The following is a 17,974-nucleotide window of genomic DNA, read 5'->3' on the forward strand; positions in this document are numbered from 1 at the left end:
CTATTTCTGGGGCTGAGGTTGCTGAGGTAGTTAAAAAGCTCCTCGGTGGCAAGGCCCCGGGGGTAGATGAGATCCGCTCCCGGAGTTCCTTAAGGCTCTGGATGCTGTGGGGCTGTCTTGGTTGACAAGACTCTGCAGCATCGCGTGGACATCGGGGGCGGTACCACTGGATTGGCAGACCGGGGTGGTGGTTCCTCTCTTTAAGAAGGGGAACCGGAGGGTGTGTTCTAACTATCGTGGGATCACACTCCTCAGCCTTCCCGGTAAGGTCTATTCAGGTGTACAGGAGAGGAGGCTACGCCGGATAGTCGAACCTCGGATTCAGGAGGGACAGTGTGGTTTTCGTCCTGGTCGTGGAACTGTGGACCAGCTCTATACTCTCGGCAGGGTCCTTGAGGGTGAATGGGAGTTTGCCCAACCAGTCTACATGTGTTTTGTGGACTTGGAGAAGGCATTCGACCGTGTCCCTCGGGAAGTCCTGTGGGGAGTGCTCAGAGAGTATGGGGTATCGGACTGTCTGATTGTGGCGGTCCGCTCCCTGTATGATCAGTGCCAGAGCTTGGTCCGCATTGCCGGTAGTAAGTCGGACACGTTTCCAGTGAGGGTTGGACTCCGCCAAGGCTGCCCTTTGTCACCGATTCTGTTCATAACTTTTATGGACAGAATTTCTAGGCGCAGTCAAGGCGTTGAGGGGGTCTGGTTTGGTGGCTGCAGGATTAGGTCTCTGCTTTTTGCAGATGATGTGGTCCTGATGGCTTCATCTGGCCAGGATCTTCAGCTCTCACTGGATTGGTTCGCAGCTGAGTGTGAAGTGACTGGGATGAGAATCAGCACCTCCAAGTCCGAGTCCATGGTTCTCTCCCGGAAAAGGGTGGAGTGCCATCTCCGGGTTGGGGAGGAGATCTTGCCCCAAGTGGAGGAGTTCAAGTACCTCGGAGTCTTGTTCACGAGTGAGGGAAGAGTGGATGGTGAGATCGACAGGCGGATCGGTGCGGCGTCTTCAGTAATGCGGACGCTGTATCGATCCGTTGTGGTGAAGAAGGAGCTGAGCCGGAAGGCAAAGCTCTCAATTTACCGGTCGATCTACGTTCCCATCCTCACCTATGGTCATGAGCTTTGGGTTATGACCGAAAGGACAAGATCACGGGTACAAGCGGCCGAAATGAGTTTCCTCCGCCGGGTGGCAGGGCTCTCCCTTAGAGATAGGGTGAGAAGCTCTGTCATCCGGGGGGAGCTCAAAGTAAATCCGCTGCTCCTCCACATCGAGAGGAGCCAGATGAGGTGGTTCGGGCATCTGGTCAGGATGCCACCCGATCGCCTCCCTCGGGAGGTGTTTAGGGCACGTCCGACCGGTAGGAGGCCACGGGGAAGACCCAGGACACGTTGGGAAGACTATGTCTCCCGGCTGGCCTGGGAATGCCTCGGGATCCCCCGGGAGGAGCTGGACGAAGTGGCTGGGGAGAGGGAAGTCTGGGCTTCCCTGCTTAGGCTGCTGCCCCCGCGACCCGACCTCGGATAAGCGGAAGAAGATGGATGGATGGATGGATGGATGGATATATATATATATATATATATATATATATATATATATAAAAGAAATTCTTGAATTTCAGTGTTCATTTATTTACACATATACACACACTTAACACTCATCTACTCATTGTTGAGTTAAGGGTTGAATCGTCCATCCTTGTTCTATTCTCTGTCACTAGTTTTCTAACCATGCTGAACACCCTTTCACAGGTACCCAGAAAGGTTTCGAGTACCACCAAAAAAACGGAATATCTGAAGACAGTATAAAAATCTGTGTTAAAGGTGTACAAATACTGTTTGTATAATAAGCATGTTATTTTTTTTTACAAATGAGGGTTAAGAGTTCAGTACTAAAAAAAAGAAAAAAAGAATGTGGCTTAAGTACAGTTTTTTAATTGAGCTGCTGCATTTTTTGGTTGGGTTGTTTATTTATTTTGAGTAACTTCTATACATTTCTAAAAGGGGAATAATGTAATAGAGTGATCTATGTTTGTCTGTTGCCATCTCCTGGTGAATGTTGGCTATAGCGTACTGGGGTTACTTTTTGGTTGGCCAACGATTTACGTGGGGTTGCGCACCTGACGTCACTCAGGTCCGCATGGAGCTGGAGGGGGCGTGGCTTTCAGCTCCGCCTGAATTTCGGGAGATTTTCGGGAGAAAATTTGTCCCGGGAGGTTTTCGGGAGAGGCGCTGAATTTCGGGAGTCTCCCGAAAAATCTGGGAGGGTTGGCAAGTATGTCTACAGTTTACAAAAAAGACCTACTTTAGTTTGTCAAAGACTCCAAATTCCATAAAAATAAAGGAAATCATTGTCAATGTACAAATGTATTATTGAAGATTAAATTGTCTCAGATCAAAACCCCAAGGGTGAACTGTGACTGTCGGACATTTTACTGACTGTTCTTCTTTGTAGTTAACAGTGAGACTCCAACCCAACCAAACGGCAAACCTGCGGCAATAGATCCTGCCGTGGAACCCCCGCAGGAACCTGACTTTGCGGTGATCGTATCGGCCGATGAACCTGTCGAAGTTGCTCCTGAACGACCGAGGGAAGAGGATGAGCAACCCCAGGACAAAAAAGTGCATCTTTTCGATAAACTATTCAAAAAGAAAGCAGACCTGGAAGCAAAGGTCGACGCCGATATTGTTCATGAAGAAGAAAAAACAAAGAACGATGAGACTGATCTAAGTCTTCCTGACGCCAATACACAGCTGGTGAGTATTTTTTTTAACTTTTATACAATGCAGCATTCATAAACGTTGTGTTATGGTTAGGATTCAGACATCGGGTTAGTCTTTGTTGAAAGGTCAGGTTTCCAGGAATAAAGAAATAATCACTGACTAGTTCCATAGTAGGGGAAAATGCGACCAATCAAACCTAAGAATCAGTCCATCGTCTTAATTTTTAGCGAGTAACACAGAGACCTAATTTCACCTGAAGTGACTTTTCATCAACAACGACATGCTAAATGCTAAAGTACAACAATGAACCTGGTAAACTTGAGCCTAACACAAAAGGGTTAGTGACTGAAGGAATGTTGGTTTGCACGTCCATAGAAGTAATTTTAAAATTAGAAGTTAGTCTGGGGTCTTTCTTACATGTAATTTACAGGCATAGCCTAGCACAGCTATGTTGGAGTCCTGGGTGAGCTCTGGGTGATCTTACCCAAAGACTGGAGGCAAAAGAGAGGACGTGGTTGGGGTTCGGGGAGTAGTGTGTGTAGCAGGGCAAAGGAAAATAATTGTTCTAAAAGTTGCAAGTGCCTGAAACTATCCTGTTTTCGACCAAAATAAAGTTCACGTCCTGATAGGCAAAGTTTTGTTGCCTCGTCCACGAATCAAGTCCGTGGACTCGCTGAGTTGGATACCGACTCACCGATCCAACAAAAGCTGTGAGTTCTTCCCAAACTACTGTTCAGGTCTGAAGACACTGCCCGGCAAAAAAATATAACACTAGGTGCTCGTCCGGGATTAGTGGTATCTTATCTTGCTTGGTGAGTCAGTAACTAACTCAGGGAGTTCACGGACTTGATTAATGAAAGAGTTGATAAAACTTTGCATAGCCTTTATTTTTGTTTGGTCGAATACACGGCAATTTCAGGCACTTGCTACACACACACTAATTCTCCAATGCCACACACTTCTGTTTTTCCTACCGCCTTTGGGTCAGGTCAGAGTTCACCCAGGACCCCAACAGAGCTTTCCATGCTATGACTGTAACACATGTTTTTTGTTTTTTTTGACAATCTCCCGATAAAATCCCATTGTGGCATGTTCCTTCACATGTTTGTTTGTCCCAGAACCAAACACCCGAGCATGAATCTAAATGTCAATCTTGGTTTTCATGATAAAGGAATCCAATTTGAGCGGAGAAAAAGCTGATGCCATATTTGAGCCGATAGAGGAGTCGGACTGTCCGCATCACAAAGCAGAATCATCAACTCAAACGGACGGAATAAACGGAGCGGATGATTGGACGCCAACAGGAGATGAAGGGAAACCAACATTGACTACTAACTTGGTAGTAGCGACAGACCCAAGCAAAGAACCGAGTGACTACGATATCATCATTGCAGAGGAGGCGGTTGAAGAGGGCATTCAGGAGCAATTGTTGGACAACAAGGCGCCAGGACTCCTGACCAAAAAAATCACAGTGGAGAACATTTCTAATGAGTTCAGAGCCAAGAAGCAGGTGGTGATGGATGATGTTGAAGCCCAGAATCCTGAGAAAACAGATCCAGAAGTTACAACAAAATGTATCCTTTCAAAATCCATCACAGACATGGCTGAGGAGGTCAAAGTGGAAGGTTTTCAAGATGGAGAATCATCAGATGATATGCAGCTGACTGAGATGGAGCACGATGTTGTCATGCGTGACATCAGGAATGAATGTGACATCTCAGTGATGGAGACTATCTCAGAAGAGGAGGAACATGGCATCCTGGAGCCAGCAGAGCCAACAGTCAATGAGGAGGCTATCATAATTGCTCAAAGCGATATCGTGCTTGAAGAACCTTTGGAAATATGCGATACATATGAAGAAGAGCTGTCCACAATTGATGAAGTTCCTGAGGATCATTTTGATGAAGTAGTGTCTGAAATGAATAGCACAGATGACTGTCCTGTAGGTGGAAAGAGAACTACAGAGGAGATACAAGTGGAAAAAATTGGTGCCTTTCCTCAGAACCCTGAATGTCCAGAACCCAGCACTCATAGTCACCTGGAGGTTATCCACTCTAAAAAAAGCAGGGCTGTTCAAGAATTGTCTTCTGAATGTGAAGTCCTCAAAGCGCCTGTTGAAGCTCTGGTAGATGTTCCATGTTCTGAATCACTTCACAGATACCCTGCAATCCCTGCCGAGGAGACCACCATCCCTGCAAAACATGAGGAATGTAAACAGGAGGAAGTCTTAGGAAGTGTGGATGAAGATGCACCTAACCAAGAATTCTCTGCAGAATGTGAATCAACAGAAATATCAGAAGGTATTGTGGAAGGACCTGAATGTTACGGACTAGTCAATGGGAATGTAACAGTCCTAGAGCCACCTGTGGAAGAGATTGTCATTCCAGTTGGAGATGACACCCACTATAAGGATTGTACACAGAATGAATCAAATACCACTATCCAAGTGTCAGTTTCAGAATCTCCTGGTGAAAATTCTACAGTAGGGGAAGTCTCTGAATCATGTAAGGCTCAGATTTCTGAAGACAACCCTGCAACATCCGAAAAACCCGAAGAGGAAAAGGTGAGGCCTTGTGATGATAAAGGCGTGGATGCAATTGAGACTATTGTTGAAACTCTCTCTGAGAATCTTGCAGTTTGTGAAAGCATGACTAAAGAGAATTGTGGAGTGCAAGCAGAACCACCAACAGAAAAGGAGCTGGGTTCCGAAAGCTTTGTCCAGGACAATCCAGCGGAAGAGAACATTAACCAAAGTGAGGAGGCTCAATTTTTGGGCAGTCCTCTTGCTCCACAATCCACAGTCCTCAAGACAAATACAGTTCTAGAAGAACCAAACAAATGTGATAATTGTTTAGCTGCTTCAGAGTGCCTCAGGGTCGTCATTGAGGGAGTGTTGGGAAAAAACACAACAGACAAAACCACAGAGGCTGAATCAAGTGAGATGAGGCCTACTGAAGGTTCCTCAGACCAAAGTAAAGACCATCAGGAGCACATGGAAGCTTTACTTGTGGGGCTGCAATCTTCATGTACATCAGTTGTTGAAGAATCATCCTACAAACTTGAAAATTTTGAGATATCGTCACTGGGTTGCAAGATTACTGTTGTCATCCAAGTGTCTCCATTAGAAGGGCGGCAGTAAAAGATGAACATTGTTTTTCTGTGACAACGGTGTTCATCTCTATATAAAGTTTTCACACAGTATGTCAATGTGGATTGAAGCATCTTTTCACCATGGTAAGTACTGATGCTTTACAAATAATCGTGCTTGTCATGTACTGATGCATTACGACAAATTCACATTGTCATGTACTGATGTTTTACGATGTAATAAAATTAGTTTTTGCAAGATTCCCTCCCTGAATTTTTATTATGGCATCAAGTGCCACTTTTGGGTATGAATGTACAAAAAGACTCTCACCGTCTGATGTTTCCAAGAGTTTGTTAGATTTGTGGAGGACTTTTTCTTCAGTGTTTACAAAAACATGCTCGCTAGTCGAATAGACAATTGAAATATTCCATCCATCCATCCATCCATCCATCCATCTTCTTCCGCTTATCCGAGGTCGGGTCGCGGGGGCAGCAGCCTAAGCAGGGAAGCCCAGACTTCCCTCTCCCCAGCCACTTCGTCCAGCTCCTCCCGGGGGATCCCGAGGCGTTTCCAGGCCAGCCGGGAGACATAGTCTTCCCAACGTGTCCTGGGTCTTCCCCGTGGCCTCCTACCGGTCGGACGTGCCCTAAACACCTCCCGAGGGAGGCGATTGGGTGGCATCCTGACCAGATGCCCGAACCACCTTATCTGGCTCCTCTTGATGTGGAGGAGCAGCGGCTTTACTTTGAGCTCCCCCCGGATGACAGAGCTTCTCACCCTATCTCTAAGGGAGAGCCCTGCCACCCGGCGGAGGAAACTCATTTCGGCCGCTTGTACCCGTGATCTTGTCCTTTCGGTCATAACCCAAAGCTCATGACCATAGGTGAGGATGGGAACGTAGATCGACCGGTAAATTGAGAGCTTTGCCTTCCGGCTCAGCTCCTTCTTCACCACAACGGATTGATACAGCGTCCGCATTACTGAAGACGCCGCACCAATCCGCCTGTCGATCTCACGATCCACTCTTCCCTCACTCGTGAACAAGACTCCGAGGTACTTGAACTCCTCCACTTGGGGCAGGGTCTCCTCCCCAACCCGGAGATGGCACTCCACCCTTTTCCGGGCGAGAACCATGGACTCGAACTTGGAGGTGCTGTTTCTCATCCCAGTCGCTTCACACTCGGCTGCAAACCGATCCAGCGAGAGCTGAAGATCCTGGCCAGATGAAGCCATCAGGACCACATCATCTGCAAAAAGCAGAGACCTAGTCCTGCAGCCACCAAACCGGATCCCCTCAACGCCTTGACTGCGCCTAGTAATTCTGTCCATAAAAGTTATGAACAGAATGGGTGACAAAGGGCAGCCTTGGCGGAGTCCAACCCTCACTGGAAACGTGTCCGACTTACTGCCGGCAATGCGGACCAAGCTCTGACACTGATCATACAGGGAGCGGACCGCCAAAATCAGACAGTCCGATATCCTGTGGGGAGTGCTCTCTGAGCACTCCCCACAGGACTTCCCGAGGGACACGGTTGAATGCCTTCTCCAAGTCCACAAAGCACATGTAGACTGGTTGGGCAAACTCCCATGCACCCTCAAGGACCCTGCCGAGAGTATAGAGCTGGTCCACAGTTCCACGACCAGGACGAAAACCACACTGTTCCTCCTGAATCCGAGGTTCGACTATCCGGCGTAGCCTCCTCTCCAGTACACCTGAATAGACCTTACCGGGAAGGCTGAGGAGTGTGATCCCACGATAGTTAGAACACACCCTCCGGTTCCCCTTCTTAAAGAGAGGAACCACCACCCCGGTCTGCCAATCCAGAGGTACCGCCCCCGATGTCCACGCGATGCTGCAGAGTCTTGTCAACCAAGACAGCCCCACAGCATCCAGAGCCTTAAGGAACTCCGGGCGGATCTCATCTACCCCCGGGGCCTTGCCACCGAGGAGCTTTTTAACTACCTCAGCAACCTCAGCCCCAGAAATAGAAGAGTCCACCACAGATTCCCCAGGCACTGCTTCCTCATAGGAAGACGTGTTGGTGGGATTGAGGAGGTCTTCGAAGTATTCTCTCCACCGATCCACAACATCCGCAGTCGAGGTCAGCAGAACACCATCCTCATCATACACGGTGTTGATAGTGCACTGCTTCCCCTTCCTGAGGCGGCGGATGGTGGTCCAGAATCGCTTCGAAGCCGTCCGGAAGTCTTTTTCCATGGCTTCCCCGAACTCCTCCCATGTCCGAGTTTTTGCCTCCGCAACCGCTGAAGCCGCACACCGCTTGGCCTGTCGGTACCTGTCCGCTGCCTCAGGAGTCCTATGAGCCAAAAGAACCCGATAGGACTCCTTCTTCAGCTTGACGGCATCCCTCACCGCCGGTGTCCACCAACGGATTCTAGGATTACCGCTACGACAGGCACCAACTACCTTGAAATATTGTATTTATTAATTTGTCATGTTCACTTTAACACATGTTGTTGTGGTCGGAAGATTAAAATTGGTGTCAAAATTGTATTTCAATCAATCAATCAAACTTTATTGTTAAAGCGCTTTTCATACATAAAAAAAAAAATGCAACGCAAAGTGCTTTACAAAGTTAAAAACAATACCCCCGATGATCCATTATTACATAGGCACGCACGGACACAGATACCAAACACATACACACACACACACACACACACACAACATACACACATATGCAACTATATGGACAAATGATTACATGGCTGAGTACAGAGGAGTCATGTGCATAAACACTATCACAGGAGACATCTGCACCAGAAGGTTATCAGACCACGGCCACCAGGACGCTGACACTAAAGCGCCCCCACAAGCATAGTCAACAACCTCTGAGGTAGTTGAAAATACAAATAATACAACTTGTAAAATAGTAAGAACCATGAGTAGAGATAAACAATAAAATACAAGTTAAAACAATATCAGTTAAAAGCCAAATCAAAAAGGTGTGTTTTAAGCCTGTTATTAAAAACATGAACGTTCTCCGCAGCCCTATTAATTAATAAATACGATATTTCAATTGTCTACTCTATACGACTAGCGTGCATGTTTTTGTAAACACTGAAGAAAATGGCGGAAAGATGCCATCCCGTGACTTTGTGTCCTGACTTTTGGAATAATTAAGAGATGGGTGCCGGAGGAGGGCATAGGGTAAAAGCAAATCTGAAAGATAAGAAGGCCCAATAGCATAAACACATTTATAAACCATAAGAACAACCTTACAATTGATCCTGTAACACACAGGGAGCCAATGTAGAGATTTTAAAACTGGTGTAATGTGAGCCCGCCTTGATCTATGTTAAAAAAAAAAACATCTAAAAAGGTTGCTATAAGATTGAATTGCCTGCAAAGTCTACAAAACACGTATAAGTTAAATGAATAATTTACATTGCAATATTTACAAAAAAAAAGCGCATGTAACGCTGGATGTTTTTTCGGGTTAACAAAAGCTATGGTAGTTACATAAAAGATTGAATTGTCTGCAATAGTTTGTAGAACATTTCAAACTCTCTTCAATGTCTACAAAAATATCTACGTTAACTTCATGGACGACTGTCTTCGGTTTCTGAAAAAACATCTAAAAACAGAATAAAAAATTGTGATGTTTAAAGAAGCTGCCATCTGGACAAAAACATGTGTGCAAAATTTACTTCAGTGTTTAGAAATAAAGACACATGACAGGTAGGAAAAACACTAAATTGTCTGCGATGTTTACAAAAAACAATACTACAGTTTCAACAAAGACTTAGAATTGTGATCGTTACAAACACAGCCCATGTAGCGTTATATTTGTATGTTCGGTACATAAAAGACTAAATCGTCTACGACATTTACAAAAACACGTTAATTAGGTTTGTGGAAGACTTAATTGTTGATGATATTTAAGAAACACTTACAGACAGTACAATCAGTTAAGCTAATATAAGTACTTACATCATGTGTTGCCTTCATTATAAGGCTTTTAATTGTTTGCGGCTCCAGACGGATAGTTTTTTGTATTTTTGGTCCCATATGGCTCTTTCAACGTTTTGGGTTGCCGACCCCTGTCTTAAATGTTTACAAAAATGTGCACTTTTGGTCATAAAAGACCATAAGGTCAATGAACACGTATGTTAACTTTTAAATTATATTTAAAACTGGAGTTGTCCATAGAAGACTGCAACTTGGACAAAAATAAGTGGGACTACTTCAGCATCGTAAGACTTTGATTGATTGATTGATTGATTGAGAAGTTTATTGACAAAGAATTGAATCCATGTAATGCTTTAAAAAGGCAAATGGATGGCACAAAAAGGTTGTTTCCAATGTGGTCCATTAAATATTCATCACATTTGATAAATTCAATAATAAAATATATATACCTGTAACATGTATATAAAAAATTACGTAAACATTTTTTGATAAATTATGTACATATATACATGTCAGGTGATTTGAAAAACAGTATACAAAAAATGGGGGTTGGGGGTATATACACTATGTGTCATGATCCGTGGCCCGGATCATGTGTTATATTCTGTTAGTTTTGGACTCCCTTGGTTCCTGTTTTTGTGAACCCTTGTTTATTTTTAGTTACCATGGGTGCTTATTGTTTCCACCGGTCTCTGATTGGTGCTCGGGACGCTCACCTGTTTCCCGAGCACTAATCAGAGGGACTATTTAATCCTGCCTTTGCCGGTCAGTCGGCCTGGCTTCATTGTTTGCTATATGCAACCTGTTACGTTTGGTCTTCGTGTTTCCTAGCTCATGTATTCACTCTAAGTATTTTCCTTAGCTTCCCGTGCGATCGGCACGCATCCCTTTTGCTTGTTTTCTGTTTTTGGTACTACGCGTTATTTTTTGATGATTAAATCATGTTCCTACCCGCACGCCTTGTCCGGAGTGGTCCGTCTGCATCCCAGGAGAACGAACCCCGCAGTAAGCTGCGACCCCCCCCGTCGTGACACTATGTACATGACACTATGTACATGACTATGCACATGTTGACTCCAAAAGTGTGCAAAACGGAATGAGAAAATATATATACACTATAACCACATGTAAATATAAATATATATATATATATAAACCACATATAAATATATATACACTATAACCACATATAAACCTGTTTGATGCTTCAAAGAGTTGCTGGGGATCAATTGTGGTACAGATCAGGTAGAGGTTGAGCTGAGCCAGGATTTTATGGCAGTTTTCAAATTTAGTAGGGAAGTTCGAATTTTAAGGTAAAAAAGTAGAATGCGTTTTTTCCCATGAGAGTCTTGAATTTGGGAGGGGGGGATGTCTGACGAACTACCTCTCGTGTAGTACCTGTGAGCATCACTTACTCTGGTGAAATACCGGTAGTTCCGACAAGTACTTGGGACAGTTTCTCTGAGTATTTTGAACACCAGGCACATTGCGATTTGGTGTACTCTTTCCTCAACTCTAAGCCATCCCAATTTGGTACAGTGGGCTTGAGTTAGGTGAGTCCTGACTTTAATGTTTACAAAAACAGGTACGTTAGCTACTCCAAAGACCCTCACCACTGCGACCCCACAAGGTACTCTGTACTCTTTCCTCAACTCTAAGCCATCCCAATTTGGTACAGTGGGCTTGAGTTAGGTGAGTCCTGACTTTAATGTTTACTAAAACAGGTACGTTAGCTACTCCAAAGACCCTCCCCACTGCGACCCCACAAGGTATTCTGTACTCTTTCCTCAACTCTAAGCCATCCCAATTTGGTACAGTGGGCTTGAGTTAGGTGAGTCCTGACTTTAATGTTTACAAAAACAGGTACGTTAGCTACTCCAAAGACCCTCACCACTGCGACCCCACAAGGTACTCTGTACTCTTTCCTCAACTCTAAGCCATCCCAATTTGATACAGTGGGCTTGAGTTAGGTGAGTCCTGACTTTAATGTTTACTAAAACAGGTACGTTAGCTACTCCAAAGACCCTCCCCACTGCGACCCCACAAGGTATTCTGTACTCTTTCCTCAACTCTAAGCCATCCCAATTTGGTACAGTGGGCTTGAGTTAGGTGAGTCCTGACTTTAATGTTTACAAAAACAGGTACGTTAGCTACTCCAAAGACCCTCCCCACTGCGACCCCACAAGGTATTCTGTACTCTTTCCTCAACTCTAAGCCATCCCAATTTGGTACAGTGGGCTTGAGTTAGGTGAGTCCTGACTTTAATGTGTACAAAAACAGGTACGTTAGCTACTCCAAAGACCCTCACCACTGCGACCCCACAAGGTATTCTGTACTCTTTCCTCAACTCTAAGCCATCCCAATTTGGTAAAGTGGGCTTGAGTTAGGTGAGTCCTGACTTTAATGTTTACTAAAACAGGTACGTTAGCTACTCCAAAGACCCTCCCCACTGCGACCCCACAAGGTATTCTGTACTCTTTCCTCAACTCTAAGCCATCCCAATTTGGTACAGTGGGCTTGAGTTAGGTGAGTCCTGACTTTAATGTTTACAAAAACAGGTACGTTAGCTACTCCAAAGACCCTCCCCACTGCGACCCCACAAGGTATTCTGTACTCTTTCCTCAACTCTAAGCCATCCCAATTTGGTACAGTGGGCTTGAGTTAGGTGAGTCCTGACTTTCAATCAATCAATCAATCAATCTTTATTTATATAGCCCTAAATCACAAGTGTCTCAAAGGGCTGCACAAGCCACAACGACATCCTCGGTACAAAGCCCACATACGGGCAAGGAAAAACTCACCCCAGTGGGACGTCGATGTGAATGACTATGAGAAACCTTGGAGAGGACCGCATATGTGGGTAACCCCCCCCCCTCTAGGGGAGACCGAAAGCAATGGATGTCGAGTGGGTCTGACATAATATTGTGAGAGTCCAGTCCATAGTGGATACAACATAATAGTAAGAGTCCAGTCCATAGTGGGGCCAGCAGGACACCATCCCGAGCGGAGACGGGTCAGCAGCGCAGAGATGTTCCCAGCCGATGCACAGGCGAGCGGTCCACCCCGGGTCCCGACTCTGGACAGCCAGCACTTCATCCATGGCCACCGGACCTGTGCCCCCCCCCCCCCCCCTCAAGGAAAAGGGGAGCAGAGGAGAAAAGAAAAGAAACGGCAGATCAACTGGTCTAACAGGGGGGCTATTTAAAGGCTAGAGTATACAAATTAGTTTTAAGATGGGACTTAAATGCTTCTACTGAGGTCTTTAATGTTTACAAAAACAGGTACGTTAGCTACTCCAAAGACCCTCATCATTGCGACCCCACAAGGTATTCTGTACTCTTTCCTCAACTCTAAGACATCCCAATTTGGTACAGTGGGCTTGAGTTAGGTGAGTCCTGACTTTAATGTTTACAATAACAGTTACATTAGCTACTCCAAAGACCCTCATCATTGCGACCCCACAAGGTATTCTGTACTCTTTCCTCAACTCTAAGCCATCCCAATTTGGTACAGTGGGCTTGAATTAGGTGAGTCCTGACTTTAATGTGTACAAAAACAGGTACGTTAGCTACTCCAAAGTCCCTCACCACTGCGACCCCACAAGGTATTCTGTACTCTTTCCTCAACTCTAAGCCATCCCAATTTGGTAAAATGGTCTTGAGTAAGGTGAGTCCTGACTTTAATGTTTACTAAAACCGGTACGTTAGCTACTTCAAAGACCCTCAACACTGCGACCCCACAAGGTATTCTGTACTCTTTCCTCAACTCTAAGCCATCCCAATTTGGTACAGTGGGCTTGAGTTAGGTGAGTCCTGACTTTAATGTTTACAAAAACAGGTACGTTAGCTACTCCAAAGACCCACAAGGTATTCTGTACTCTTTCCTCAACTCTAAGCCATCCCAATTTGGTACAGTGGGCTTGAGTTAGGTGAGTCTTCACTTTAATGTTTACAAAAACAGGTACGTTAGCTACTTCAAAGACCCTCACCACTGCAAGCCCACAAGGTATTCTGATTTTCTGAGAAATCCAGAGACATGACACAGTCCTACATAGTTGAATATCAATGAGTGAGGGGAGGTGCACGTTCATAAAAGGGTTATTGTTTACAACGCGCAGTAGTAGTAGGCAGAGGCATGGTTGGAATTGTGCTGCCGTCTCAATGCTGTGATTAAGACGCTGCCCAGCACCACGTCGCACTCCCCGCTCTGCCGCTGCGTAACCCTCAGAAGGCTAACTCTCTGCGTGTGATGCCGCTTAGGACCCCGTTAACCTCAAGCCAGAGACGCTGACGGAACCGCAGGCTCCAGAAGTGGCCACGGATCAATCAATCCCAGCAGCGCCAATCGAGGAGACTAACCCAGAAGAGAGTCCAGTCATGAACTTCTTCAAAAATTTAGTAAGTAGACACCACAGACGTGGTTTTGTAAGCAGTTTTTCTTGCTTCCTTTTTAGAACTGTTTCAAAAAGTTGGGTATCCCTTAGATAAAACACATTTTTTTTGTGTAAATATATTGGGTATCCATAACAAACGATGGCCCTGACGCACAACACAGTCATTGTGCCTCGGCTTCATCCCGCCTGGCGTTTTTTAAAGAGTCACAGTGCCCCGGCGCCGCGCTGATCCAGCCTTGGAACATGCGGGAATGTGGCGGCCCCATTGTTGGGGGTCCGTCACAAGGGAGGCCTGTGCGCCTGGAAGTGGAGATTGGCGAAGATAGAGCGAGGGCAGGCCTACGCCATCTCCGCCGCACAATGGCTGCCAGTCTGACAGCGCACGCACTGTACGAGCTCCGCAGGCCGTGGGCACTCTGTTGGTTTATTCTAAAGGCCTGTGTCTGCGCTGGTGAAAGGCTTGCTTTGCTGCTTTCTTAGTGCCTTTCACATATTCAGCATCTCGAATAACTGTGGTGTTTAATGACGTGAGGCTTTGGCAAGTTGTTATTCCGCTTTTGTGTTTTTGTTTTCTTTGCGGCAGAATTTAACGGTGACTGTGCCTTCCCTTGTCCGGCAGATGACTCCCACTAAAACGTCCAAAAAGGAAAGTGATGGCGTCCCAAAGGAACAGGTGAACATGACGTATTGAAAGTACAAATGCAAGGTTTAGTCGGGTCTAATCAGGTAGCATTTTGGGCCTATGGTGACATTTTAAGTACAAACCCCATTTCCATATGAGTTGGGAAATTGTGTTAGATGTAAATATAAACGGAATACAATGAGTTGCAAATCCTTTTCAACCCATATTCAATTGAATGCACTACAAAGACAACATATTTGATGTTCAAACTCATAAACTTTATTTTTTTTTTGCAAATAACATTTAACTTAGAATTTCAAAGTAGTTGGGAAAGGTCACCTTCACCACTGTGTTACATGGCCTTTCCTTTTAACAACACTCAGTAAACGTTTGGGAACTGAGGAGACACATTTTTGAAGCTTCCCAGGTGGAATTCTTTCCATTCTTGCTTGATGTACAGCTTAAGTTGTTCAACAGTCCGGGGGTCTCCGTTGTGCTATTTTAGGCTTCATAATGCGCCACACATTTTCAATGGGAGACAGGTCTGGACTACAGGCAGGCCAGTCTAGTACCTGCACTCTTTTACTATGAAACCACGTTGATGTAACACGTGGCTTGGCATTGTCTTGCTGAAATAAGCAGGGGCGTCCATGAAAAAGACATATGTTGCTCCAAAACCTGTATGTACCTTTCAGCATTAACGGTGCCTTCACAGATGTGTAAGTTACCCTTGGGCTCTAATACACCCCCATTCCATCACAGATGCTGGCTTTTACACTTTGCGCCTAGAACAATCCGGATGGTTCTTTTCTTCTTTGTTCCGGAGGACACGACATCCATAGTTTCCAAAAACAATTTTGAAATGTGGACTCGTCAGACCCCAGAACACTTTTCCACTTTGCATCAGTCCATCTTAGATGAGCTCGGGCCCAGCAAAGCCGGCGGCGTTTCTGGGTGTTGTTGATAAATGGCTTTTGCTTTAAATGATTAATGTTTAACTTGCACTTACATATGTAGCCCCCAACTGTAGTTACTGACGGTGGTTTTCTGAAGTGTTCCTGAGCCCATGTGGTGATATCCTTTACACACTGATGTCGCTTTTTAATGCAGTACGGCCTGAGGGATTCAAGGTCCGTAATATCATGGCTTACGTGCAGTGATTTCTCCAGATTATCTGAACCTTTTGATGATATCACGGAGCGTAGATGGTGAAATCCCTAATTTCCTTGCTCGTTGAGAAATGTTGTTCTTAAACTGTTCCACAATTTCTTCACGCCTTTGTTGACAAAGTGGTGACCCTCGCCCCATCCTTGTTTGTGAATGACTGAGCATTTCATGGAATCTACTTTTATACCCAATCATGGCACCCACCTGTTCCCAATTTGCCTGTACACCTGTGGGATGTTCCAAATAAGTGTTTGATGAGCATTCCTCAACTTTATTAGTATTTATTTATTTATTTGGAACATCCCACAGGTGAACGGGCCAATTGGGAACAGGTGGGTGCCATGATTGGGTATAAAAAGCAGCATCCATGAAATGCTCAGTCATTCACAAACAAGGACGGGGCGAGGGTCACCACTTTGTCAACAAATGCGTGAGCAAATTGTTGAACAGTTTAAGAACAACATTTCTCAACGAGCTATTGCAAGGAATTTAGGGATTTCCACCATCTACGGTTCGTAATATCATCAAAAGGTTCAGAGAATCTGGAGAAATCACTGCACGTAAGCGATGATATTACAGACCTTCGATCCCTCAGGCGGTACTGCATCAAAAAGCGACATCAGTGTGTAAAGGATATCACCACATGGGCTCAGGAACACTTCAGAAAACCACTGTCAGTAAATACAGTTGGTCGCTACATCTGTAAGCGCAAGTTAAAACTCTACTATGCAAAGCGAAAGCCATTTATCAACAACACCCAGAAACGCCGCCGGCTTCGCTGAGCCCGAGCTCATCTAAGATGGACTGATGCAAAGTGGAAAGGTGTTCTGTGGTCTGACGAGTCCACATTTCAAATTGTTTTTGGAAACTGTGGACGTCGTGTCTAAGTTAATGATTATTTGTTTCTCAGTTTGAACATCAAATGTCTTCTCTTTGCAGTCTATTCAATTGAATATAAGTTGAAAAGGGTTTGCAAATCATTGTATTCTGTTTTTATTTACGAATTACACAACGTGCTAACTTCACTGGTTTTGGGTTTTGTATATACTACACACTGTTTATTTAGGGTGTAACAGTGCATGTTTTCGTAATGTAAAGGTAGGACAGCCAGAGCTAGAGCTGTCCAATCTTAAAGACTACAGAGGACAGCTGTAGAGTAGAATTAGGGCTGTACTATATCAAATACAAGGTAGGGAAGACAGAGATACAGTTGTTTTATCCCAAAGACTAGGTAGGACAGCCAGAGCTAGAGTGGTCCAATATTAAAGACTACAGAGGACAGCTGTAGAGTAGATTTAGGGCTGTATTATATCAAATACAAGATAGGGAAGTCAGAGATAGAGTTGTTTTGTCCCAAAGTAGAATTAGGGCTGTACTATATCAAATACAAGATAGGGAAGTCAGAGATAGAGTTGTTTTATCCCACAGACTAGATAGGACAGCCAGGGCTAGCGCTATCCAATTTTAAAGACTACAGAGGACAGCTGTAGAGTAAAATTAGGGCTGTACTATATCAAATACAAGATAGGGAAGTTAGAGATAGAGTTGTTTTATCCCAAAGACTAGGTAGGACAGCCAGAGCTAGAGCTGTCCAATCTTAAAGACTACAGAGGACAGCTGTAGAGTAGAATTGGGACTGTACTATATTAAATACAAGATAGGGAAGTCAGAGATAGAGTTGTTTTATCCCAGAGACTAGATAGGACAGCCAGAGCTAGCGCTAGCCAATCTTAAAGACTACAGAGGACAGCTGTAGAGTAGAATTAGGGCTGTACTATATCAAATACAATATAGGGAAGTCAGAGATAGAGTTGTTTTATCCCAAAGTAGAATTATGGCTGAACTATATCAAATACAAGATAGGGAAGTCAGAGATAGAGTTGTTTTATCCCACAGACTAGATAGGACAGCCAGAGCTAGAGCTGTCCAATCTTAAAGACTACAGAGGACAGCTGTAGGGTAGAATTAGGACGGTACTTTATCAAATACAAGATAGGGTAGTCAGAGATAGAGTTGTTTTATCCCAAAGACTAGATAGGACAGCCAGAGCTAGAG

General features: G+C 44.8%; 1 protein-coding gene across 8 annotated transcripts in view; it reads left to right on the forward strand.

The window, feature by feature from the left end:
- Window positions 1–17,974, forward strand: part of bcas1 (brain enriched myelin associated protein 1) — a 46,620-nt gene that overhangs the window by 2,615 nt on the left and 26,031 nt on the right. For 5 of the 8 annotated variants that reach the window (XM_061925324.2, XM_061925321.2, XM_061925322.2 and 2 more), the window contains exons 3-5: window positions 2,447–2,748; window positions 13,997–14,134; window positions 14,714–14,803. In XM_061925324.2, the coding sequence (XP_061781308.1) occupies window positions 2,447–2,748; window positions 13,997–14,134; window positions 14,714–14,803 (530 nt within the window). Of the gene's footprint in view, window positions 1–2,446; window positions 2,749–3,886; window positions 6,261–13,996; window positions 14,135–14,713; window positions 14,804–17,974 lie in introns of those variants that run through there. The other 3 variants (XM_061925325.2, XM_061925326.2, XM_061925320.1) reach the window with 2 other exon arrangements.

This window comes from Nerophis lumbriciformis, linkage group LG01 (assembly GCF_033978685.3).
Source record: "Nerophis lumbriciformis linkage group LG01, RoL_Nlum_v2.1, whole genome shotgun sequence".
Classification (NCBI taxonomy): Eukaryota; Metazoa; Chordata; class Actinopteri; order Syngnathiformes; family Syngnathidae; genus Nerophis; species Nerophis lumbriciformis.